This window comes from Heptranchias perlo, chromosome 18 (genome assembly GCF_035084215.1).
Source record: "Heptranchias perlo isolate sHepPer1 chromosome 18, sHepPer1.hap1, whole genome shotgun sequence".
In the NCBI taxonomy this organism is placed as follows: domain Eukaryota; kingdom Metazoa; phylum Chordata; class Chondrichthyes; order Hexanchiformes; family Hexanchidae; genus Heptranchias; species Heptranchias perlo.
Genome location: NC_090342.1, coordinates 108,902 through 136,901, shown reverse-complemented (window position 1 = coordinate 136,901; position 28,000 = coordinate 108,902). Strand labels below are relative to the sequence as shown.

The 28,000-nt window shown below is 42.6% G+C and overlaps 1 protein-coding gene across 6 annotated transcripts in view; it reads right to left on the bottom strand.

Moving 5' to 3' along the window:
- Window positions 1-28,000, bottom strand: part of LOC137334478 (protein mono-ADP-ribosyltransferase PARP11-like) — a 91,708-nt gene that overhangs the window by 9,180 nt on the left and 54,528 nt on the right. For all 6 annotated transcript variants that reach the window (XM_067999161.1, XM_067999164.1, XM_067999159.1 and 3 more), the window contains exons 3-8: window positions 22,624-22,744; window positions 18,311-18,386; window positions 7,120-7,192; window positions 6,909-7,039; window positions 1,258-1,409; window positions 658-1,036 (exon numbers count right to left, since the gene is read on the bottom strand). In XM_067999161.1, coding sequence (XP_067855262.1) covers window positions 711-1,036; window positions 1,258-1,409; window positions 6,909-7,039; window positions 7,120-7,192; window positions 18,311-18,386; window positions 22,624-22,744 — 879 coding nt within the window. In that variant the 3' untranslated portion in view covers window positions 658-710. The remainder of the gene's footprint in view (window positions 1-657; window positions 1,037-1,257; window positions 1,410-6,908; window positions 7,040-7,119; window positions 7,193-18,310; window positions 18,387-22,623; window positions 22,745-28,000) is intronic.

Genomic DNA, 28,000 nt, shown 5'->3' with positions numbered 1-28,000 from the left:
ATCTTTCAGATAAAGGTATATTACATCGCATGGGAAGGGGAGGGAGAGGAGAGGAGCGGCTAAGGGGAGGGGGAAGGAGAGGAGCGGGCCCGATCCACTTTGAGGGGCTGGGCCTCGTTAACATCTATGCAGCAAGTGTCCCGATGTAGCTCGCCTGCTAATATCACAATATCGGGCAGCCCAGAGGTTGATCCAGCCGGGGGAAAGGTAAGTCCAAGGTGGTGGGGGCTGTGATCACAGGGAGGGGAGCCAGGGGGAAGTAACACTCCTGCCCCTCTTTGTCCCACAAAAATAACTTTAGCACTTACCTCGAAAGGCCTCTTCTGCCATTCCTCCAAGTTTTACTGAGCGGAGCCACGGTTCACAACAGATGCTTTGCTTAATCAGCCTCTAAAATGCCATCAGGGTCCCATGTACATGGTCGGGCCCTGATTTGCATAGATTCATGAGGCTCCTGCCTGACTCAGGCAGTTGCTTTGGCCACCCAGCGGAAGGCCCCAGGAAGAACGTGACCAAGCAAGAGAGTGGCAGTCAGTCCAAGACCTTCATATTGAGCCCCCCCCTCCAGCTTTCCGACAGGCAGGGAGTTAAAATCAGCCTTAGTGCCTCAAGAAATGGTTAGATTTATAACAATATTTCATTGTGTTATTTAATTACCTTTTAATTTAGCTTTTCCTTCTTTCTTCAAGCAGTAATTTCTTAATTTGTGATTAATTGAATTCAATTAGGTATTCTGGATAAATATGGTTAGCGTCAAATATCACAAAAATCTTTGGATTCCATTTGTTGTCCACACAGCTGTCGTACAAGTTCACAAGACTTCCATCTTTCGAAGGAGGCCGCGTATATTTGGGGTCCCCTGTAATATAGTCACCCACAAGAACTCGAGCAAGAAACATTGTTTTAAATTGTGACTTCCACTGACATGGTGCAAATGGAGATAGCACCACCCCCAGAGGTTGCATGGCTGCCCCGTGCTTCTCATCGGTCCGACAGTAGCGACTGGAGTACGAGGAATCCCGAGCAAAGTAAGTCCCTGTATAAAGATTCAAAATATGCCTCAGTACGCTCCCAATTCTTAGAATGTAACATTCAGTAGATTATACAATTTTACTTGTTAAAAATGTGAATCCTTGTGAAATTGCCCTGATATAATTACTGCTTCCCTTTCCCATATACTTTAGCACCTTGGGACATTTTACTACTTTAAAAGGTGCTATATAAATACAAGTTATTGTTGATATAATTGCTGCTTACCTTTACCATATACTGTAGCATGCATTCCATTTATTCTCCAGTCAAAATTCTGCAAACATATTGCTTCTACAAATTCATTGCCTGTACCATGGAAAAGCATTCTCTCATTCAGTTCCATCCCATTTCTCAACTTCTTCAAATGAACTTTTTTTCTGGAAATTAAAAGTCAAAACATCAATTTCAAAAGATCGAGACAAGGATGTCCGCATTTACAATATTTTATTCAACATACACTAGGGCTAGGATGGTGGGCTCTATATTGGGACTGATACGAACCATGGACACAAACAGCAGAATACAGTCTATGCAGTAAAACAGGTTAATAATTTACAAACTCTGGCACGGGATGGGGGCTCGGGTGTCGGAGAGCATTAATAAACTTGCGCTCCAAACCCCTGCCTGGAGGGCTGCCAGCCCAGAACTGATGTTGCTCGTGGGGTGAGCTGCCAATGGAGGCGTGATAGATGCCGCCAGTTCACCCCCAGTGTGTAGATGAGGCTGGAGGACCAATTCCTGGCGCTCCTCCAGCCTCTTGGTTCAGGCATGTGCTGCCTCAGGCCCAGACCAATATCTACCCCAATATTAAAATTTGCTGACAACACAGATTTGGAGAGGGTGGCAATCAGTGAAGACTGTAACAGACTTCAGAAGGAGAGAAACAAATTAGCAGATAGTTGGCAGATGCAATTAAACATGGAGTTTGAGGTAATACAGTTGGGGAGGAAAGTCAAGGAATGGGAGTATATGCTCAAGGCAAAGACAATGAAGGGTGTGGATGAACACTGAGACCCAGGGCTTTGAATATACAGTTCCCGGGAAATGAGAGTGCAGATGAAGCCATTTTGGACTTTGTAAAAAGGGGGTTTCAACACAAGAACAAAAACGGTAGTGACAAATTTGTACAAGGAATTGGTTAGGCCATAGTTACAGTTGCAGTTCTGCATACCCATTATAGAAAGGACATTAAAGCATAGATTCACTAGGATGATGCCAGGAATGGGAATCAAGGAGAGTCTGGAGAAACTGGGAACACTTCCATGGGAGGAGAGGACACTAGGAGGAGATTTAATAGGCTTTTAAAAAAAAAATTATGAAGGGTTCTGATAGCATGAATAGGGAAAGACTCTTTCCTCTGATGAGTCAGTGACAGAGTCATGAACTGAGAATTGTCACCAAGAGTGAATGGTGCAGTTGGGAGAATTGTCTTTACTCAGAGGTTTTTGGAGCATGGGATGTTTTGCCACAGGGAGTGGTTGAGGCACAGACCATTGCAATTTTTGAAGGAAAATTGATTAAATATTGGAAGCAGAGGAAGATACAGGTCAATTGGGGAAAGAGCAGGACAGTGAAATTAATTTTAGATTGCTGTAGCATAGAGCTGGCAAAGACACATTGGGACAAATGGTCTCCTTCAGTGTTGTAAACTTTCTAAGGTTTAATGTCATCTGAACCCAAAATGTGTTAAGTAGCTTAATACACCCTAATTTTTGTTACTGTCCAAAAATAAGTATTGGTATAGTTTGTTGGAATTTGGCTTTATTTAATTTTTGGACAGTTTTCTTTGGCAGCCACAAATGTCATGACGGAGAGCGACAGAGTGGAGACTCATAATTGGAATCCATGATTTGAATTGAAGTACTATTGTTATGCCATTTGAACTATAGAGATACTGATTTATTTCAGTATGTTAAAGTGAAATACCACAAAATGTAAACACACATATGCATCATAGGTATAAATAACTAGATGCTATTCAACGATACAAAATGATATGTTAAATGGCAATAATCTGGTTTTACATTATAGATATTTGAACAAACGGATTAAACTTGTAAAGTTAAGAACATAAGAAATAGCAGCAGGAGTAGGCCATAAAGCCCCTCGAGCCTGCTCCACAATTCAATAAGATCATGGTTGATCTTTGACCTCAACTCCACTTTCCCATCCAATCCCCATATCCCCTGATTTCCCTAGAGTCCAAAAATCTACCTGTATCAGCCTTGAATATACTCAACAACTCAGCATCCACAGCCTTGTAGGGTAGAGAATTCCAAAGATTCACAACCCTCTGAAGAAATTCCTCCTCAACTCAGTCTTAAATGGCCGACCTCTTATCCTGAGACTATGCCCCCTAGTTCTAGACTCTCCAGCCAGGGGAAACAACCTCTCAGCATCTACCCTGTCAAGCCCTCTCAGAATCTTATATGTTTCAATGAGATCACCTCTCATTCTTCTAAACTCGAGAGTATAGGCCCATTCTACTTAATCTCTCCTCATAAGACAATTCTCTCATCCCAGGAATTAATCTAGTGATGCTTCATTGCACCACCTCTAAGGCAAGTATATCCTTCCTTAGATAAGGAGACCAAAACTGTACATAGTACTCCAGATAAGGTCTCACCAAAGCCCTGTACAATTGTAGCAAGACTTCCTTACTCTTGTACTCCAACCCCCTTGCAATAAAGGCCAACGGATTAAACTTGTAAAGTTAAGAACATAAGAAATAGTAGCAGGAGTAGGCCATAAAGCCCCTCGAGCCTTCCTAATTGCTTGCTGTATCTGCATGCCAACGTTTTGTGTTTCTTGTACGAGGACACCCAAATCTCTCTGAACACCAGCATTTAATAGTTTCTCACCATTTAAAAAAAATATTCTGTTTTTCTACTCTTCCTACCAAAGTGAATAACCTCACATTTCCCTACATTATACTCCATCTGCCATCTTCTTGCCCACTCACTTAACCCGTCTATATCCCTTTGCAGACTCTGTGTACTCCTCACAGCTTACTTTCCCACCTAGCTTTGTATCGTCAGCAAACTTGGGTACATTACACTCGGTCCCTTCATCTAAGTCATTAACATAGATTGTAAATAGCTGTGGCCCAAGCACTGACCCTTGCTGCACCCCAATTACAGCCTGCCAACCTGAAAATGACTTGTTTGTCCCTACTCTCTGTTTTCTGTCTGTTAACCAATCCTCAATCCATGCTCAAATATTACCCCCAACCCCATGAGCCCTTATCTTGTGTAACAACCTTTTATGTGGCACCTTATCGAATGACTTTTGAAAATCCAAATATACTACATCCACTGGTTTCCCTTTATCTACCCTGCTAGTTACATCCTCAAAAAACTCTCATAAATTTGTCTAATACGATTTCCCTTTCATAAAACCGTGTTGACACTGCCTAATCATATTATGATTTTCTAAGTGCCCTGTTACCACTTCCTTAATAATGGATCCTAGCATTTTCCCGACGACTGATGTCAGGCTAACTGGCCTGTAGTTCCCTGTTTTCTCTCTCTCTCTTTAATAGCGAGGTTATATTTGCTACCTTCCAATCCGTTGGGACCGTTATAGAATCTAGGGAACTTTGGAAGATCATAACCAATGCATCCACTGTCTCTGCAGCCACCTCTTTTAGAACCCTAGGGTGTAGGCCATCAGGTCCTGGGGATTTATTGGCTTTTAGTCCCATTAGTTTCTCCAGAACTTTTTCTCTACTGATAATAATTACTTTAAGATCCTCACTTTCATTAGCTCTTTGGTTCCCCACTATTTCTGGTATGCTTTTTGTGTCTTCTACTGTGAAGACAGATACAAAGTATTTGTTTAACGTCTCTGCTATTTCCTTATTCCTCATTATAATTTCTCCTGTCTCAGCCTCTAAGGGACCCACGCTTACTTTTGCTACTCTTCCTTTATGTATTTATGAAACATTTTTGGGTTTTCCTTAATTTTACTTGCCAGTATTTTTTCATGCCCTCTTTGTTTTCCTAATTTCCTTTTTAAGTTCATCCTTTACTGTTTCTAAATCCTAGGCTTACTACTCTTCTTTGTAACATTAAAGGCCTCTTCTTTTAATCTAATACAATCCTTGACTTCTTTAGTTAGCCATGGATGAATCACTTTTCCCGTGGAGTTTTTATTTTTCAATGGAATGTATATTTGTTGAGAATATTGAAATATTTCTTTAAATGTTTGCAATTGCTTATCTACCATCATACCCTTTAATCTAAATTCCCAATCTACTTTAGCCAACTCACCCCTCATACCTATGTAATTGGCTTTAATTAAGTTTAAGACTCTAGTTTTGGACTAATGTAAATCACTTTAAAATTCAATATGAAATCCTATCATATTGTGATCATTCTTCCCCAGAGGATCCTTTACTGTGAGATTGAAGTATCTGGTAGAAGGATTAGAGGGGAGCTGAGGAGAAATTTTTCCACCCAGAGGGTGGTGGGAGTCTGAAACTCACTGCCTGAAAGGGTGGTAGAGGCAGAAACCCTCAACTCATTTAAAAAGTACTTGGATATGCACGCGAAGTGCTGTAGCCTACAGGGCTACGGACCAAGTGCTAGAAGGTGGGATTAAGCTGGATAGCTCTTTTTCAGCCGGCACACACACGATAGGCCTCCTTTTGTGCCGTAACTTTCTATGATTACTAATTAACCCTGTCTTATTACAAAAAGATCTAAAGTAGCCTGTTCCCTGGTTGGTTCTATGACGTATTGCTCTAGGAAACGGTCTCCAATGCATTCCGTGAACTCGTCCTCCAGACTATCTTTGCCAATTTGATTTGTCCAGTCTGTATGAAGATTAAAGTCCCCCACGATTATTGCATTACTTTTGTTACAAGCTCCTATTATTTCTTGATTAATACTCTGTCCAACAGTATAGCTACCATTAGGGGGCCTATAAACTACTCCCACCAGTGTTTTCTGGCCCTTGTCATTTCTTATTTCCACCTATACTGATTCTACTTCCTGATCTTCTGAGCCAAGATCTTTCTCACCACTGTCCTTATGTCATCCTTTATTATCAGAGCTACCCCCCCTCCTTTTTGTCTCCAAGTTTCAGCGTTACTATGGTGTAACAGTTGAGTTGCATAGTTTTTTCAGAAGAAATTCACGAATAACTGATTTATGCCGTTTTTACACAAACGTTACTACTCACATGAGTCCCTTGATCGTTTGCACAGCTCGAGTTAAGCCTGCTGAACCCCCACTGAGTTCATTAGCATAGCTCCGCCCTCATGCAGAGACCAGGGAATGCGAATTTCCTTCATTTACGCTAGTTCTGAAAGGGCGGAAATTTACGCCCAAAGTTTTAGATGCAGCAGGAGCCAAAGTCACTTTCTGGTGTTTTATAGCCTTTGTTTAATTTCTCCTTATTGACACCCACACTGTATTTCCTATAGCTTTGATTTTTTTATGGCATCAATATGTAACAATTAAAAAGAGAATAGCTTTGACAATTAAATTTTCTTAAACATGCTGTGCTTAATGTGCATAAATGATGGTTTGATGACTTCCAACTTTAACTCCATAACATCAATAAGATAAAGAGGAACTTAAAGATAGATGACAAATGTTCAAATATTCTGCACTTTCCTCAGGCCCTGATTGTTTACGCTCGTTTTTACCTACAAGTTGATAAGATTCTCAGGAAATTTTGGTGTAAACTGCCATCGCCAAGATTGGCATAGACACCGGTGTAAATTTTGGTGCCAAGCAGATCATTACTTTTACTGACATCCTTAATCAGAATGGTCTGAAGTATTTTTATAAATCAAAGGCAGGTAGATTTCTCTAATGGAGAAAAGATGTTGAAAGAAACAAAATGACAATGAATCCCTCATGTATTACCTGCAGTAGAATTCCCACAAGTCTAAATTCTGAATTCTTTGAATTTGCTTGATTCGATTCTGATCCATTGTTTGTCCAAAGAGTTTTGCGACTTCCTGATATTCATTTGAAGCTTTGTGCAATGGATTGAGCTAAAACAGAGTTTATAATTTAATTTGATTGGTTATGATGCATGTATGGCTTCTGAAATAAGCTGCCCGAAATGACCTACCTGATAAGGTTTGTCTCTGTCTATATTCTCCCAATGTAAAGGTATGGGGATTTCCTCATTTCCACATATAAAACTTTGAAAAGAGGTCATAACAAACACGCATTAAAAAGTTACCATTCAACAGTATAAATTAATAAAACAAAATACAGATACATCAACCACACATTGTTTACTAAAAAAATCACATCCAAGTAACTAAAATATTGAGATGTTAAATTTCATTTTTCTGCCATGAGAATCTTCCCTTTTTGTTTTAAAAAGAACTCTGTATTTGTATATAGGTTTATACTGTCAGAGGGCCAATTAGAGACCAAAAAGGTAACCTGTGTGTGGAGGTGGAAAACGTGGGTATGATTCTTAATGAATACTTTGCATCAGTCTTCACAAAAGAGGATGACGATGCAGGCATTGTAGTTAGAAGGAGGAGTATGAAATATTGGATGGAATAAACATAGTGAGAGGAAACATTAAGGGGTTTAGCATCCTAGAAAGTAGATAAATTGCCAGGCCGGGATGAAATGCATCCCAGGCTGTTAAGAGAAACATGGGAGGAAATAACAGAGGCTCTAACCATCATTTTCCAATCCTCTCTGGCTACAGGTGTGGTGCCGGAGGACTGCTAACATTGTACTGTTGTTTAAAAAGGGAGAAAGGGATAGACCGAGTAACTACAGGCCAGTCAACCTAACCTTGGTGGTGGGCAAATTATTGGATAAATTTCTGAGGGTCGCTATTAATTGTCATTTAGTAAGGCACAGATTAATCAAGGACAGTCAACATGGATTTGTTAAGGGAAGGTCGTGTCTGACTAACTTGATTGAATTTTTTGAGGAAATAACAAGGAGGATCGATGAGGGTAGCACAATTGATGTAGTCTACATGGGATTTTAGCAAGGCTTTTGACCAGGTCCCACATGGCAGATTGGTCAAAAAAGTAAAGGCCCATGGATCCAAGGGACTGTGGCATATTGGATCCAAAATTGGCTCAGTGGCAGGAAGCAAAGGGTAATGGTTGGGTGTTTTTGCAACTGGAAAGCTGTTTCCAGTGGGATGCCGCAGGGCTCGGTAGTGGGTCCTTTGCTTTTTGTGGTATACATTAACGATTTGGACTTAAACATAGGGGGCATGTTTAAGAAATTTGCGGATGACACAAAGTTAGGCTGAGTGGTTGATAGTGATGTGGAAAGCTGTAGACTGCAGGAAGATATCAATGGACTGGTCAGGTGGGCAGAAAAGTGGCAAATGGAGTTCAATCCGGAGAAGTGTGAGGTAATGCATTTGGGGAGGGCAAACAAGACAAGGGAATACACAATAAATGGGAGGATACTGAGAGGTGTAGAGGAAGTGAGGGACCTTGGAGTGCAGGTCCACAGATCCTTGAAGGTAGCAGGACAGGTAGATAAGGTGGTTAAGAAGGCATATGGAATGCTTTCCCTTGTTAGCCGAGGCACAGAATATAAAAGCAGGGATGTTATGCTGGAACTGTATAAAACACTAGTTAGGCCACAGCTTGAGTACTGCGCATAGTTCTGTTCACCACATTACAGGAAGGATGTAATTGCACTAGAGAGGGTGCAGAGGAGATTTACGAGGATGTTGCCAGGACTGGAGAATTTTAGCTATGATGACAGATTGGATAGGCTGGGGTGGTTTTCCTTGGAACAGAGGACGCTGAGGGGTGATTTGATTGAGGCGTACAAAATTATGAGGGGCCTAGATAGAGTGGATAGGAAGGACCTATTTCCCTTAGCGGAGGGGTCAATAACCAGGGGGCATAGATTAAAAGTGATTGGTAGAAGGATTACAGTACAAATGAGGAAAAAGATTTTCACCCAGAAGGTGGTGGGGGTCTGGAACTCACTGCCTGAGAGGGTGGTAGAGGCAGAAACCCTCAACTCATTTAAAAAAATACCTGGATGTGCACCTGAAGAGCCGTGGCCTGCAGGGCTACAGACCAAATGTGGGAAAGTGGGATTAGGCTGGGTGGCTGCTTTCTCAGCCGGTGCGGACATGATGGGCCGAATGGCCTCCTTCAGTTCCTTAAATTTTCTATGAATCTGAGTGTGAGGTAATGCATTTGGGGAGGGCAAACAAGGCAAGGGAATACACAATAAATGGGAGGATACTGAGATATGTAGAGGAACAGAGGGACCTTGGGAGTGCATATCCACAGATCCTTGAACATAGCAGGACATGTAGATAAGGCGGTTAAGGCGGCATGCGGGATGCTTTCCTTTATTAGCCGAGGCATAGAATATAAGAGCAGGAAGGTTATGCTAGAACTGTATAAAACACTAGTTAGGCCACAGCTAGAGTACTGCGTACAGTTCTGGTCACCACAATACAGCAAAGATGTGACTGCAATAGAGAGGGTGCAGAGGAGATAGAATCATAGAAAATTTACTGCACAGAAGGAGGCCATTTGGCCCATTGTGTCTGCACCGGCTGAAAATGAGCCACCCAGCCTAATCCCACTTTCTAGCACTTGGTCCATAGACTTGTAGGTTATAGCACTTTAGGTACACATCCAGGTGGTACTTAAATGTGATGAGGGTTTCTGCCTCTACCACCCTTTCAGGCAGCGAGTTCCAGACCCCCACCACCCTCTGGGTGAAAACAATTTTTCCTCAGCTCCCCTCTAATCCTTCCACCAATCACTTTAAATCTATGCTCCCTGGTTATTGACCTCTCTAAAGGGTAATAGGTCCTTCCTATCCACTCTATCCAGGCTCTTCATAATTTTGTACACCTCAATTAAATCACCCCTCAGCCTCCGCTATTCCAAAGAAAACAATCCCAGCCTACCCAATCTTTCCTCACAGCTAAAATTCTCCAGTCCTGGCAACGTCCTTGTAAATCTCCTCTGTACCCTCTCTAGTGCAATTACATCCTTCCTGTAATGTGGTGAACAGAACTGTACACAGTACTCAAGCTGTGGCCTAACCAGTATTTTATGCAGTTCTAGCATAACCTCCCTGGCTCTTATATTCTATGCCTCGGGTAATAGAGGAAAGTATCCCGTATGCCTTCTTAACCACCTTATCTACCTGTCCTGCTACCTTCAGGGATCTGTGGACATGCACTCCAAGGTCCCTTACTTCCTCTACACCTCTCAGTATCCTCCCATTTATTGTGTATTCCCTTGCCTTGTTTGCCCTCCCCAAATGCATTACCTCACACTTCTCTGGATTGAATTCCATTTGCCACTTTTCTGCCCACCTGACCAGTCCATTGATATCTTCCTGCAGTCTACAGCTTTCCTCCTCACTATCAACCACACGGCCAATTTTTGTATCATCTGCAAACTTCTTAATCATGCCCCCTACATTGAAGTCCAAATCATTAATGTATACCACAAAAGGTAAGGGACCTAATACTGAGCCCTGCGGAACCCAACTGGAAACAGCTTTCCGGACACAAAAACATCCGTCGACCATTACCCTTTGCTTCCTACCACTGAGACAATTTTGAATCCAACTTGCCGCTTTCCCTTGGATCCCATGGGCTTGTATTTTTTTGATCAGTCTGTCATTTGGTACCTTGTCAAAAGCCTTGTTAAAATCCATGTAGACTACATCAAACGCACTACCCTCATCAACCCTCCTTGTTACCTCCTCAAAAAATTCAATCAAGTTAGTCAGATACGACCTTCCCTTAAGCCCATGCTGACTGTCCATGATTACTCCGTGCCTTTCTAAGTGACATAGAAACATAGAAAATAGGAGCAAGAGTAGGCCATTCTGCCCTTCAGGCCTGCTCCGCCATTCAAAACGATCACGGCTGATTGTTTAACTCAGTACCCTGTTCCTGCTTTTTCCTCCTTATCCCTTGAGCATTAAGAAATATATCTATCTCCTTCATGAATACATCTAATGACTTGGCCTCCACTGCCTTCTGTGGTAGAGAATTCCACAGGTTCACCACGCTCTGCGTGAAGAAATTTCTCCTCATCTCGGTTCTAAATGGCATACCCCGTATCCTGAGACTGTGACCCGATTCTGGACATCCCAGCCATCGGGAACATCCTCCCTGCATCTAGTCTGTCCAGTCCCGTTAGAATTTTATATGTTTCGATGTGACAGTTTATCCTGTCCCTCAGGATTGATTCCAATAATTTGCCCACCAGAGGTTAGACTGACTGGCCTGTAATTACTCTGTGCATCCCTCTCTCCCTTCTTAAACAACGGTACAACATTAGCAGTCCTCCAATCCTCCAGCACTACACCTGCAGCCAGGCAACATTGGAAAACGATGGTCAGAGCCTCAGCTATTTCCTCCCTTGCTTCTTTTAACGGCCTGGGATACATTTCATCCGGGCCTGGTTTTTTATCTACTTTCAAAGATGCTAGTCCCCTTAATACTTCCTCTCTCACTATGTTTATCCCATCCAATATTTCACTACAATGTCTGCATTGTCCTTCTCTTTTGTAAAGACAGACGTAAGGTATTCATCAAGAACCATACCAACATCTTCCACCTCTGCATATAGGTTACCTTTTTGGTCTCTAGTAGGCCCTACTCTTTCCTTAGTTATCATCTTGCTCTTTATGTATTTATAAAACATCTTTGGATTTACAAGAATGTTGCCAGCACTGCAGAATTATAGCTATGAGGAAAGATGGTTAGGCTGGGGTTGTTTTCTTTGGAACAGATGAGGCTGAGGAGAGATTTAATTGAGAAATATAAAATTATGAGGGGTCTAGATGGGAAGGACCTATTTCCCTTAGTAGAGAGGTCAATAACAAGGTGGCATAGATTTAAAGTAATTGATAGAAGGATTAGAGGGGAGTTGAGGAGAAATGTTTTCACCCAGAGGGTAGTGGGGGTCTGGAATTCACTGCCTGAAAGGGTGGTAGAGGCAGAAAGCCTCATCACATTTAAGAAGTACTTGGATATGCACTTGAAGTGCCGTAACCTACAAGGCTATGAACCAAGGGCTGGAAACTGGGATTAGGCTGGATAGCTCTTTTTTGGCTAGCACAGACACGATGGGCCGAATGGCCTCCTTCTGTGCTGTAAATTTCTATGATTCTATGATTAACGCTTCTTTTTGCTTAAGAAGCAAGCTTGGCTCAGTTAGAAGCACTCTCATCTCAATGTCAGAAGCCCCACTCCAAGCTGTAATCTAGGCTGACATTTCAGTGTAATACTGAGGTTCTGCTACATTGCCAAAAGTGCTATCCTTCAGATGAGATGTTATACTGAGGTCCTGTCTGCCTGTGCTGGTGGATGTTAAAGGTCTTACGTTGCTATGTGAAGAAAAGCTGGAAGTTCTCCCAGGGTCCTCACAACATTTCGGGACCAACATCACCAGGAAAAAAAATTAACTGGTCATTCATCTCACTGCTGTTTGTGAGATGTTGCTGTGTGCAAAATGGCTGACATGTTTACCTACACAACCGAGGACTTCAATATAGAATCTTAGAATGTTACAGAATAGAACTAGGCCATTTAGTCAAGCAAGTCTGCAGCAATGATTTTGATTGCGAGCTACCTAGCCTAATCCCACTCATCTCCATTCCTTTAACATTCCTCCTTTTCAACTACCTATTTAATTCCCTTTTAAAAGAACATAAAGACTCTGTTTCAACAACGGTTTGTGGCAGAGATTCCATATTCTAACCACTCTCAATGCAAAGACATCGTTTCCAACCTTTCCTTTAACCCTTATGGCTACTTTGCTTACATTTGTGCCCTCACATTACCATTTTACAATCTACCATAATGGACACAATCTACCATAACGTACTTTATCGTAGCCTTTCATAATCCTGAAAATGTCTCATCGTGTCACTCCTTAATCTCAACTCAACTAAAAAAGCCCATCTTCCCAAATCTCTCTTCATAACTCTATTTAACCCTGTAACATCCACACTGCTTTTATATCCTTCATTTTTTGTCTAATCCTTGCTTTTGAATTCAACTCCTCTAGATACAAAAACAACGATTTATTCGTTCGTGGGATGTGGGCATCGCTGGCAAGGCCAGCATTTGTTGCCCATCCCTAATTGCCCTTGAGAAGGCGGTGGTGAGCCGTCTTCTTGAATCGCTGGAGCCTGTGTGGTGACTTTTTGTAGTGAGATTGTACAACTGAGTGGCTTGCTAGGCCATTTCAGGGCGATTAAGAATCAGCCACATTGCTGTGGGTCTGGAGTCACATATAGGCCAGACTGGGTAAGGACGGCAGGTTTCCTTCCCTGAAGGGCATTAGTGAAACAGATGGGTTTTTACGACAATCCGGTAGTTTCATGGCTACCATTACTTTATTTAATTAACTGAATTTAAATTCCCCAGCTGCCGTGGCGAGATTTGAACTCATGACTCCGGATTATTAGTCCAGGCCTCTGGATTACTAGTCCAGTAACATAATCATTATGCTACCGTAGCCGTATTTTTTTTATATATGGCTGATACATTTTTTTTATTTGCTCTTGGGATGCAGGCAACATCAGTAAGGTAGGATTTATTGCTCATCTATAGCTGGTCTGAGGGCATTGAGTCAATAACATAGCGTTGGACTGGAGTCACATGTAGGCCAGACTGGGTAGAGATGGTAGGTTCCCTTCCCTGAAAAATAATAATGAACCAGTTGGGTTTTTACAACAGTCCAGCAGCTTTTGTGGTCATGTTTGTGGGTGCCAGCCCATAAGTTACCAGATTTATTCAGTTTAATTTCACAACTTGCCATGATGGGATTTGAACTGGCTACCTCCGGGTTTGTTGCCCACTCCCATAATCACGAGGCTACTGGACCCACAATAAAGCCATTAGAAGGGCTGATAGAATATTTGGTTTTATAAATAGGGCCAACAAACGAGTAAAGAAGTAATGGTGAATTTACTCAAACATTAGTTATACCACTATGTGTAGTTCATTTACACAGAGTTGTTGGAGCACAGAATACTTTGTCGTAGGGAGTAGTTAAGGCAGAGACCATTGCAACTTAAGGGAATACTGGATAAATATTTCAAACAAATGAAGATACAGGGCTATGGGGAGAGAGTGGGGCACTGGGATTAGTTTGGGGTTGATACAAGGATATGGGGAGAGCGCGGGGCAGTGGGATTAGTTTGGGATTGATACAGGGATAAGGGAAGAAAGTGAGGCAGTGGGATTAGTAATGAATTGCTCCAGCAAAAGAACAGCCACAGACATGATGTCCTCTTTCTGTGCTGTAAACTTCTACGGCTCTACTATTTGTTTTTGAATAAGAACCTGTTGTAAGAAAAAGGTTGTTAGGCAAGATAAGGGCTCATGGGGTTGGGGGCAACATATTAGCATGGATAGAGGATTGGTTAACGGACAGAAAACATAGAGTAGGGATAAACGGGTCATTTTCAGGTTGGCAGGCTGTAACAAGTGGGGTGCCGCAAGGATCAGTATTTGGGCCTCAGCTATTTACAATCTATATTAATGACTTGGATGAAGGGACAGAGTGTAATGTATCCAGGTTTGCTGATGATACAAAGCTAGGTGGGAAAGTAAACTGTGAGGAAGACACAAAGAGTCTGCAGAGGGATATAGACAGGTTAAGTGAGTGGGCAAGAAGGTAGCAGATGGAGTATAATGTGGGGAAATGTGAGGTAATTCACTTTGATAGGACAATTAGGGATGGGCAATAAATGCCGGCCTTGCCAGCGACGCCCACATCCCGTGAACGAATTAAAAAAAAGAATAGAAAAACAGAATATTTATTAAATGATAAGAAACTATTAAATGTTGGTGTTCAGGGAGACTTGGGTATCTTGGTACAAGAAACACAAAAAGTTAGCATGCATATGCAACAGGCAATTAGGAAAGCAAATGGTATGTTGGCCTTTATTACAAAAGGGGTTGGAGTACAAGAGTAAGAAGTCTTACTACAATTGTACAGGGCTTTGGTGAGACCTCACCTGGAGTACTGTGTACAGTTTTGGTCTCCTTATCTAAGGAAGGATATACTTGCCTTAGAGGCGGTGCTAAGAAGGTTCACTAAATTAATTCCTGGAATGAGAGGTCGAGTAGAATGGGCCTATACTCTCTGGAGTTTAGAAGAATGAGGTGATCTCATTGAAACATATAAGATTCTGAGGGGGCTTGACAGGGTAGATGGAGAGAGGTTGTTTCCCCTGGCTGGAAAGTCTAGAACTAGGGGACATAGTCTCAGGATAAGGGATCAGCCATTTAAAACTGGGATGAGGAGGAATTTCTTCAGAGTGTTGTGAATCTTTAGAATTCTTTACCCCAGAGGGTTGTGGATGCTGAGTCGTTGAGTATACTCAAGGCTAAGGTAGATAGATCTTTGGACTCTAGGGGAGTCAAGGGATACGGGGGTCAGGCAGGAAAGCGGAGTTGAGGTTGAAGATCTGCCATGATCTGATTGATTAGCGCAGCAGACTCGAGGAGCCGTATGGCCTAATCCTGCTCCTATTTCTCATGTTCTTAACCTCTAACTGTTCCACACACAGAATTATACAGCACAGGAGGCCTCCATTTGGCCCATCGTGCCTCTGCCAGCTCTTTGAAAGAGCTATCCAATTAGTCCCACTCCCCTGCTCTTTCCCCATAGCCCTGCAAATTTTTCCTTTATGAAGTATTTATCAAATCCCTTTTCAAAAATTACTATAGAGTCTGCTTCCACCACCTTTCAGGCAGTGCAGGCCAGATCATAAGAACTCACTGTGTTAAAAAAAAGTTTGCCTCATCGCCCCTCTGGTTCTTTTGCCAATTACCTTAAATCTGTGCATCTGGTTACCAACCCTCCTGCCAGCTTCTCATTATTTACTCTAACAAAACCTCTCAATTTTAAACACCTCTATTAAATCTCCCCTTAACCTTCTCTGCTCTAAGGAGAAAAACCCATTTCTCCACATAACTGGTACCATTCTAGTAAATCGCCTCTGCACCATCTCTCAGGCCTTGACATCCTTCCTAAAGTGTGGTGCCCAGAATTGGACAACACTCCAGCTGAGGCCTAACCAGTGTTCACAGAATCATAACAGCACAGAAGGAGGCCATTTGGCCCATCAAGCCTGTGCCGGCTCTTTGCAAGAGCAATCCAGTTAGTCCCATTCCCCCGCTCTTTGCCCGTAGCCCTGCAAATTTTTTCCCTTCAAATATTTATCCAATTCCTTTTTGAAAGCCATGATCGAATCTGCATCCACCACCCTTTCAGGTAGCGCATTCCAGATCATAACTACTCGCTGCGTAAGAAAGTTTTTCCTCACATCGCCTTTGGTTCTTTTACCAATCACCTTAACTCTGTGTCCTCTGGTTCTCGATCTAGTTTATAAAAGTTTAGCATAACTTCCTTGCTTGCTTTTGTACTCTATACCTCTATTCATAAAGCCCAGGATCCCGTATGCTTTTTTAACAGCCTATCAACTTGTCCTAACACCTTCAAGGATTTCTGTACGTATACCCCTGGGTCTCTTTGTTCCTGCACCCCCTTTAAAATTCTACCATTTAGTTTATAATCGCCTCTACTCATTCTTCCTACCAAAATGTATCACTTCACACTTCTCTGAAATTGTTGGTCAGGACCAGGAGAACTCCCTGCTCTTTTTTTTTGAATAGTGCCTTGGGATGTTTAACATCCACCTGAACAGGTAGACGGAATGTTGGTTTAACATTGCAACCATAGGACAGCACCTCTGACAGTGCAGCACTCCCTCAGTACTGCCCCTCCGACAATGCTCCATACGAGCCTCCTCCCTCCCTTCTTCATCTAACCCCATCAACATATCATAACATAAGAAATAGAAGCAGGAGTAGGCCATACGGCCCCTCGAGCCTGCTCCCCCATTCAATCAGATCTTGGCTGATCTTCAACCTCAACTCCGCTTTCCTGCCCGATCCCCATATCCCTTGATTCCCCTGGAGTTCAAAAATCTATCTATCTCAGCCTTGAAAATACTCAACGACTCAGCATCCACCGCCCTCTGGAGTAGAGAATTATAAAGATTCACAACCCTCTGAGTGAAGAAATTCCTCCTCATCTCAGTTTTAAATGGCCGATCCCTTATCCTGAGACTATGCCCCCTAGTTCTAGACTCTTCAGCCAGGGGAAGCAACCTCTCAGCATATCCTTGTATTTCTTTCTCCCTCACTAATGTGCCAACAGAAAGCCTTTTAATTGTCCTTTATGTTTTATGTTAATTTCCTCTCCTACAACCCTCAACACTCCCTCAGTACTGCCCCTCCGACAGGGCAGCGCTCCCTCAGTACTGCCCCTCCGACAGGGCAGCGCTCCCTCAGTACTGCCCCTCCGACAGGGCAGCGCTCCCTCAGTACTGGTTTCAGCCCAGATTATGTGCTCTGGTCCAGGAGTGGGGCTTGAACCCATAATCTTCTGATTCAAAAGACGAGAGAGATACCAACCGAGTTGAAAGGATACTCACCTCTCGTGCTTCTACAATCCCACTACTTTCCTCCTCTAGAAAAACTAAGGCAAAGTTCTTATTTAGTTTCTCTGCCATTCCTTCATTCTCTACAAGCTCATCCTTTCATTCCTTAGAAGCCCTACACTTACCTTGACTATATTTTTAATACTAATGACATAGAATGTACAGCACAGAAACAGGTCATTCGGCCTAACAGGTCTATGCCGGTGTTTATGCTCCACACGAGCCTCCTCCCTCCCTAACCCTATCAACACATCCTTCTATTCCTTTCTCCCTCACTAATATGCCAACAGAAAGCCTTTTAATTGCCCTTTATGTTTTATGCTAATTTCTTCTCATACTCCCTCTTAGCCTTTTTAATCTCTCTTTCTGTAACTTTCCTACATTGTTTAGATTTGTCTGCCTTTCATTTTTATTATCTCCCTATAAACAATAAATGATCCTTTCTTCATTTGCAAATTTGATCCAATCTCACTATTCATTCGTGGAACCCTAGCCTTTGATATACACCCTTTTTCTTTACTGGAATATACTTAACTTGTACTCTTCCCATCTCCTGTTTAAATATTTCCCATTGCTGATGTATGGTTCTGTTTACGAAATTTCCCTTCTATTTAACCCATGGATGATGATCAGCCCTTTCTCGGTTACTCAAACTTATGCCCTTGATAGCTAACAAAGTTCATTTAAAGGGTTTAAAGATTGTGCGGTCACCACTGTAGATTAGTCAAGAAATAAGCATTTTGTAGTTGATTACTGAGAAATGTTCCCATTATCTCTACAAATTCTTGCTGTCAGACAATACCGACCTAAATGCAGTAACAGTGAAGGGCGCACGTTTCACAGGCCGCTGTTTCCCTGTCGCAGTATTGCTTTGTTTCATTGCTGTAACAGAAACACATTTCTATTATTGACACTTGCAACTTGCCAGCCCAAATATGACAATTAACACAAAGTGAACGACAGGTCTAACTCCAAAATCATACAGATTGTCCAAGAGACAAAATGAAGGAAAATTACTTAATAATGTGCAGATTGGATTGATCTGAATAACAAAACTAGGAATAAATGATGATGTCCTTCAATTAATTTGCTATTTCAATTATCTCTTATGTTTCCAATAAAAATTTGATTCATCTGCAAATGTGTTAGTTACCACTTTGCTTTCCCTAGTTCCAAGCAACTTTGAAAAATCCTAACCCCAGAGGTAAAACCAGTAGCTGAACACTAGCTGTCCATACAAAGGGAGCAGCGAACAAATTACATTAAAAGCAAGTGTGTAAAATTATGGATTTGTGTGGAAGAAAAACAGACATTAAAAAGTAGAACCTATCAGGAGAAATATGGGGGGAATCTAATGTGAAGAATTAGAACGTAGCACATTAGGGTTCCATTATGCTGCAAATGAAGAGTGGCAGAATATGGTGCATATTCACTGATGTTGTTTGAAGCAGCTACCGAGTACAAACTAGGTTTTTCCTTACAGAACGAAAAATGGTGGAGGAAGTGAAAAGAAAAGTTACCCAGTTATCTGCCCATAGATCTAAGGATCTAATTCTACCCCTGGGATCTCACTCAGGTTCATAAATCATTTAAGCTTTATGTTGTCAGCATGAGAATTCAATTTTTAACCCCTTCCAGTTATCCATTATTACATATAGCTCATTTTCTCTGCCTGTTTTTAAGGTGGTGGCTTGTACTAGAGCACCAGTCTTCCAGTTCTTTGCTCATTTGGACTCCATCCCTCTCCCCGGCCACTGAGGCTGAATCAGACCGTTCGGCGTCCTAGTTGACTCTGAGCTGAGCTTCCGACCCCATATCCTCCTCATCATAGTCATCAAGATTGCCTACTTCCATCTCTAACATCTCCCGTCTCCGCCTCTGCCTCATCTCATCGGCTGCTGAAACCCTCATCCATGCCTTTTTTTAACCTCTCGACGCGACTATTCCAATGCGCTCTTGACCGGCCTCCCACCTTGCACCCTCCGTAAACTTGAGCTCATCCAAAAGTCTGCTGCCCGTATCCTAACTCGCACCAAGTCCCGTTCTCCCATCACCCCTGTGCTCGCTGACCTACATTGGCTCCCGGTCCAGGAACGCCTCGATTTTAAAATTCATATCCTTGTTTTCAAATCCCTCCGTGGCCTCGCCCCTCCCCATCTCTGTAACCTCCTCCAGCCCTACAATCCTCTGAGTTCTCTGCGCTCCTCCAATTCTTGCCTCTTGCACATCCCTGATTTTCATCGCTCCACCATTGGCGGCCGTGCCTTCAACTGCCTAGGCCCTAAGCTCTGGAATTCCCTTCCTAAATCTCTCCACCTCTCTTCTCCTTTAAGACGCTCCTTAAAACCTATCTCTGTGATCAAACTTTTGGTCACTTGTCCTAATATCTCCTTGTGGCTTGGGGTCAAATTTTGTTTGATAAAACTCCTGTGAAGTACCTTGGGACGTTTTACTACGTTAAAGGCACTATATGAATGCAAGTTGTTGGTGTTTTATGCGGGAACCTAGACTATGAATGCTAGCAGACTATTTGACTGTGCAAGGCATCACAGCAAGCTAAATCCTGCCTATACTCAATGTCCACACACAAGCATTTCTCAGCAGGATGGCTGGAGAAAAGTCAGCAGTGGGAATCCACACTCTTTTCCCATCTCAAGCCTAGCGATGCTTCTTCTGCCAGTCTAGCTCACTTAGTACAGACCAGAGATTAAACTGGGATCTCTTCAGGGTGTTCTTCGTTCCAGCTTAGAATCATAGAAAGGTTACAGCATGGAAGGAGGCCATTCGGCCCATCGAGTCCGCGCAGGCTCTATGCACGAACAATCCAGCTAGTCCCACTCCCTCGCCCTATCCCCATAGCCCTGCACATTTTTTCGTTTCAACTACTTATCTAGTTCCCTTTTGAAGGCCATGATTGAATCTGCCACCACCACCCCTTCAGGCAGTGCATTCCAGATCCTAACCACTCGCTGTGTAAAAAGTTTTTCTTCATGTCACCTTTGGTTCTTTTGCCATTCACCTTAAATCTGTGTCCTCTGGTTCTTGACCCTTCTGCCAATGGGAACAGTTTCTCTCTATCTACTCTGTCTAGACCCTTCATGATAGAGGTATTCAAAATCAACTCTCCTCTCAATCTTCTCTGTTCCATGGAGAACAATCCCAGCTTCTCCAGTCTATCCACGTAATTTAAGTCCCTCATCCCTGGAATCATTCTAGTAAATCTCCTCTGCACCCTCTCTAAGGTCTTCACATCTTTCCTAAAGTGCGGTGCCCAGAACTGGACACAATACACCAGTTGTGGTTGAACCAGTGTTTTATAAAGGTTCATCATGACTTCCTTGCTTTTGTATTCTATGCCTCTATTTATAAAGCCCAGGATCCCATATGCTTTTTTAACCGCTTTCTCAACTGGCCTTGCCACCTTCAACGATTTGTGTACATATACCCACAGATCCTTCTGTTCCTCTACCCTTTTAGAATTGTGCCCTCTAGTTTATATTGCCTCTCCTCATTTTTCCTACTGAAATGCATCACCTCACATTTTTCCATGTTAAATTTCATCTGCTGTGTGTCCGCCCATGCCACCAGCGTGTCTATATCCTCTTGGAGTCGTTCTGTCGAAACTTAACACTAACACACCCAGACCAGTATCACAAAGGGAAAAGTTTTACTTTAATTGACTTGTATACAAGGGAAGAGCGCCCTCAAGCAAAGGTCGAAGGTGCAGCTTCTTTGAGTCAGTGAAACAGCTCATGTTTATACAGTTAATCAGCAACGCCCACCTGTCGTAGAATATGGGCGTACACGTACATTCTTTATTGGTTCAGGTAGTTGGTCAATCGAGTAGTGAGCCTGCCCCCTCTGAACGTCCATACCTCTTTCCTATCTTGGCACGTAGGCCTCGTAGGCCTGAGCACACTATCCTCCCCACATTCTTGTCCTGGTTATCAGTAGGGCTGAAGTCAGTCTCAAGGCCACATGGCCTTTCAAGAAACTGTATTCTCATTATATTTTATAGTCAGCAATACCCTTATCTGCTAGGGGGGCCAGACGGTACTAAGCACCTGCTCAGCTAACTTAATTATCAACATACCAAGGCTTAAACGTAATTACACAATTGTGCTTCTCTGAAACTATTATGTGAGCTTTAAATTGAATTAGCTGGTCAGTTAATATGGTCAAATATCCATGATGCATTTCTACATTCGTGGGTTAGGTGTATGAGAGAGAGTTAATATGGTCAGGTATCTCTTTATGCATTTCCACATTTCACTACCCTTCCAAGTTTTGTGTCATCTACAAATTTTGAAATTGTGCCCTGTACTCCCAAGTCAAAGTCATTAATATACATCAAGAAAAGCAGCAATCTCAGCACCGCCCCCTGGGGGACACCACTGCACACCTCCCTCCAGTCTGAAAAACAACCATTCACCACTACTTTCTGTTTCCTGTCATTTAGCCAATTCTGTGTCCATGTTGCAATTGCCCCCTTTATTCAATGGGCCGCAATCTTAATAGCAAACCTACCATGTGGCACTTTATCAAACGCTTTTTGAAAATCCATATACACCACATCAACTGCATTGTTCTCGTCTATCCTCTCTGTTACCTCATCAAAAAACTCTATCAAGTTGGTTAAACACAATTTGCCTTTAACAAATCCGTGCTGGCTTTCCCTAATCAATCCACACTTGTCCAAGTGACTGTTAATTCTGTCCTGGATTATCGTTTCCTAAAGTTTCCCCACCACAGAGGTTAAACTGACTGGCCTATTGTTGCTGGGTTTATCTTTACATCCCTTTTTGAACAAGGGTGTAACATTTGCAATTCTCCAGTCCTCTGGCACCACCCCGGTATCTACGGATGTTTGGAAGATTATGGCCAGTACCTCCACAATTTCCCCCCTTACTTCCCTCAGCATCCGAGGATGCATCCCATCCGGACCGGGTGACTTATCTATTTTAAGTACAGCTAGCCTTTCTAGTACCTCTTCCTTCTTAGCTTGTTAAATGTTCCATTTAAACCACCAATCTTACACAGGCATTGAATTAATTTGTGTTTGTAACAGCCATTAGTGCAATCACCCAAAGAAATACACCTATTAGACAGGGAGTGTTACCTCGGAAATCTAATGTGTAGTTATATTTTGCAGTGGAAAATGAAATATTGCCATGTGAATTCATCCGGAAAATCCTCTCAATGTCTTCACTGCTCACAGAACATGGAACATTGGGGTCCCTCTGAAATAAACAGACATTCTTATAAAAACAAAACAGATATTAACCCCTCACTTGCCCAGACAGATGAAAATATGTCAAAGATTAATCTTACAGCAGTGATTATGTCAATTTTTAGATCTGTGCCAATTGATTAGATGAAAATAAGCTTTTAAAGTTGGTTTGGATAAAGCTCCCACCTTTAAAATGTATAGAGAAAGAAAAGCAAGTATATTTGAATTTATTTGTAACAAAAAGATTTAGAATAGATAGTAAAGTAAAAAAGTTGAAATGAAAATAGAATCTAGAGAGAAGTGCAACACTCAGAAAATGGCAGAAGGGACAATCCCTCTACTGCAGGTACTGACCGTTGCTGGGGTACTGACCCTTGCATGGGTACAGTTCCACGGGCCCTGGGACATTGACCCTAGCTGGGGTACAGTTCCACAGGCCCTGGGGTACTGACCCTTGCTGGGGAACATTCCACATCTGCCAACGGCCCACTGTACCTCATCCATGTGACCATTCTTTATTTATGAACGTAGACAGTGAGTGTTGGCAAGCTAATTGATGTAGTACTGTAAATTACAAGCATGATGGGCCGAATGGCCTCCTTCTGTGCTGTATGATTCTATGATTTTATGTAGTACATCACATGGATGCCTGATTCTGTTCTCACAAAACATTCGCATAGAATATAAGAGCAGGAAGGTTATGCTAGAACTGTATAAACACTAGTTAGCCCACAGCTTGAGTACTGCGTACAGTTCTGGTCACCACATTACAGGAAAGATGTGATTACACTAGAGAGGGTGCAGCAGAGATTTACAAGGGTGCTGCCAGGACCAGTAAATTTTAGCTATGAGGAAAGATTGGATAGGCTGGGGTTGTTTTCATTGGAACAGATGAGGTGGAGGGGTGATTTAATTGAGGTTTATAAAATTATGAGGAGCCTACAGTGGATAGGAAATACCTATTTCCCTTAGCAGAGAGGTCAATAACCATGGGACATAGATTTAAAGTAATTGATAGAAGGATTAAAGGGGAGCTGAGGAGAAATTTTTTCACCCAGAGCGTGGTGGGAGTCTGGAACTCACTGCCTGAAAGGGTGGTAGAGGTAGAAACCTTCAATGCATTTAAAAAGTACTTGGACATGCACTTGAAGTGTCGTAACCTACAAGGCTACGGACCAAGTGCTGGAAAGTAGGATTTAGCTGGATAGCTCTTTATCGGGCAGCACAGACACGATGGGCCGAATGGCCTCCTTGTATGCAGTAACTTTCCATGATTCTATGATTAGTAACTCACTATGGACCAATAACTGAATCAGACATTTAAAAACAGGTTTTAAATGTTTATGTTAGTTTATAAGGTCGATACTATTGGCAATGAAGCTGCTCTTGACATTTCAGTAGGTTTAATATTGTTTCAACACCATGATGTGTAAATCAAAAAACAATGTTTAGCCCAAGGAAATTTTAATATTCCTGGGCTGATGGCAGAAATATTACACATTTCAAATGTTTTCTTAACAACATTTTTTTTTGGTGTACAATCAGTTTTGTAGTAGGTACAGCACAGGAAGAGGCCATTCAGGCCTGTGCCGGCTCTTTGAAAGAGCTATCCAATTAGTCCCATTCCCCTGCTCTTTTCCCATAGCCCTGTAAATTGTTTCCCTTCAAGTATTTATCAAATTCCCTTTTGAAAGTTACTATTGAATCTGCTTCCACCACCCTTTCAGGCAGTGCCTTCCTGATCATGCAGGTTATCATTACAACTCGCTGCATAAAAACATGTTTTCTCACAAGGACTAGGAGCAGAGGTAGGCCATATGGCCCCTCGAGCCTGTTCTGCCATTCAATCAGATCATGGCTGATCTTCAACGTCAACTCCACTTTCTTGCTCGATCCCCATATCCCTTGATTCCCCTAGAGTCCAAAAATCTATCTATCTCAGCCTTGAATATACTCAATGACTCAGCATCCACAGCCCTCTGGGGTAGAGAATTCCAAAGATTCACAACCCTCAGTGAAGAAATTCCTCCTCATCTCAATCTTAAATGGCCGACCCCTTATCCTGAGACTATCACCCTCGTTCTAGACTGTCCAGCCAGGAGGAACAATCTCTCAGCCTCTACCCTGTCAAGGCCCCTCAGAATCTCATATGTTTTAATGAGAACACCTCTCATTCTTCTAAACTCCAGAGAGTATAGGCCCATTCTACTCAACCTCTCCTCATAGGACAACCCTCTCATCCGAGGAATTAATCTAGTGAACCTTCATTGCACCGCCTCTAAGGTGAGTATATCCATCCTTGGATAAGGAGACCAAAACTGTACGCAGTACTCCAGGTGAGGACTCACCAAAGCCCTGTACAACTGTAGTAAGACTTCCCTACTCTTATGCTCCAAACCCCTTGCAATAAAGGCCAACATGCCATTTGCCTTCCTAACTGCTTGCTGTACCTGCATGCTAACTTTTTGTGTTTCTTGTACCAGGGCACCCAAGAAACAGAGAGTACGAATAAATGGTTCTTTTTCGGGGTGGCAGGCAGTGACTAGCGGGATACCGCAGGGATCAGTGCTTGGGCCCCAGCTATTCACAATATATATCAATGATTTGGATGAGGGAACCAAATGTAATATTTCCAAGTTTGCTGACGACACAAAACTAGGTGGGATCGTGAGTTGTGAGGAGGATGCAAAGAGGCTTCAAGGCGATTTAGACAAGTTGAGTGAGTGGGCAAATACACGGCAGATGCAGTATAATGTGGATAAATGTGAAGCTATCCACTTCGGAAGGAAAAACAGAAAGGCAGAGTATTATTTAAATGGTGATAGATTGGGGAATGTACAAAGGGACCTGGGTGTCCTTGTACACCAGTCACTGAAAGCAAACATGCAGGTGCAGCAAGCAGTTAGGAAGGCAAATGGTATGTTGGTCTTCATTGCAAAAGGGTTTGAGTACAGGAGCAAGGATGTCTTACTGCAGTTATACAGGGCCTTGGTGAGACCACACCTGGAGTATTGTGTACAGTTTTGGCCTCCTTACCTAAGAAAGGATATACTTGCCATAGAGGGAGTGCAGCGAAGGTTCACCAGACTGGTCCCTGGGATGCAGGACTGTCATATGAGGAGAGATCGGGTCGACTCGGCCTGTATTCACTAGAGTTTAGAAGAATGAGAGGGGATCTCATTGAAACATATAAAATTCCGACAGGGCTGGACAGACTGGATGCAGGGAGGATGTTTCTCCTGGCTCGGGGGGGGGGGGGGGGGGTCCAGAACGAGGGGTCACAGTTTCAGGATACAGGGTAGGACATTTAGGACTGAAATGAGGAGAAATTTCTTCACTCAGAGAATTCCACAGGTTCACCATCCTCTACCACAGAAGGCTGTGGAGGCCAAGTCACTGAATATATTTAAGGAGCTAGATAGATTTCTAGACACAAAAGGCATCAAGGGGTATGGGGAGAGAGCGGGATTATGGTATTGAGATAGAGGATCAGCCATGATCATATTGAATGGCAGAGCAGGTTCGAATGGCCTAATCCTGCTCCTATTTTCTATGTTTCGAAGTCTCTCTGGACACCAACATTTAATAGTTTCTCACCGTTTAAAAATTATTCTATTTTTCTATTCTTCCTACCAAAGTGAATAACCTCACATTTCCCCACATTATACTCCATCTGCCACCTTCTTGCCCACTCACTTGCCTATATTCCTTTGCAGACTCTGTGTGACCTCCTCTCAGCTTACTTTCCCACCTAGCTTTGTATTGTCAGCAAACTTGGATACATTACACTCGGTCCCTTCATTCAAGTCATGTCGACGGGTGTTTTCGTGACTGGAAGGCTGTTTCCAGTGGGGCTCCGTAGAGCTCAGTGAATTTAAAATAAAACTGCTGGACTATAACTTGGTGTTGTAAAATTGTTTACAATTGTCAACCCCAGTCCATCACCGGCATCTCCACATCATGACTACCTTAGTAGATAGGTCAATAACCAGGGGGCATAGATTTAAAGTGATTGGTAGAAGGATTAGAGGGGAGCTGAGGAAAATATTTCACCCAGAGGGTGGTGGGGGTCTGGAACTCACTGCCTGAGAGGATGGTAGAGGCAGAACCCTTAACTCATTTAAAAAGTACGTGGATGTACACCTGAAGTGCTGTGTCCTACAAGGCTATGGACCAAGTGCTGGAAAGTAGGATTGGACTGGGTGGCTCATTTTCAGACGGCACACACAATGGGCTGAATGGCCTCCTTCTGTGCCATAAATTTTCTATGATTCTATGATGTCGCCTCTGGCTCTTTTGCCGAACGCCTAAATATTACAAAGCTTCTCAACTCAACCATAATATTTTATGAAATGAAACTTTCCTTTGATCGTGAAATCTGGTGTTGCAATACTCCCCATGATACTAAATGGAATAATTCTCTCATTATATTAACTCATTTGCAATGAAATTCCAAGTGTATAGTTTAGCTCATGAAGCACAATGAGGTGTGATTCACAAATTAACAATTCTGCAGCACCAACTGGATTGGGGGTAATATTCTGGCATGGGTGGAGGATTGGTTATCTAACAGGAAGCAGAGAGTTGGGATAAATGGTTCATTTTCGGACTGGCAACCAGTAGCCAGTGGTGTTCCGCAAGGGTCGGTGCTGGGTCCCCAACTCTTTACAATCTATATTAACGATTTGGAGGAGGGGACTGAGTGTAACATATCAAAGTTTGCAGATGATACAAAGATGGGAGGGAAAGTAGAGAGTGAGGAGGACATAAAAAACCTACAAGGGGATATAGACAGGCTGGGTGAGTGGGTGGAGATTTGGCAGATGCAATACAATATTGGAAAATGTGAGGTTATGCACTTTGGCAGGAAAAAATCAGAGAGCAAGTTATTATCTTAATGGCGAGAAACTAGAAAGTACTGCAGTACAAAGGGATCTGGGGGTCCTAGTGCAAGAAAATAAAAAAGTTAGTATGCAGGTGCAGCAGGTGATCAAGAAGGCCAACGGAATGTTGGCTTTTATTGCTAGGGGGATAGAATATAAAAACGGAGGTATTGGTGAGACCGCACCTGGAATACTGCATACAGTTTTGGTGTCCATACTTAAGACATACTTGCTCTCGAGGCAGTACAAAGAAGGTTCACTCGGTTAATCCCGGGGATGAGGGGGTGGACATATGAGGAGAGGTTGAGTAGATTGGGACTCTACTCATTGGAGTTCAGAAGAATGAGAGGCGACCTTATTGAAACATATAAGATTGTGAAGGG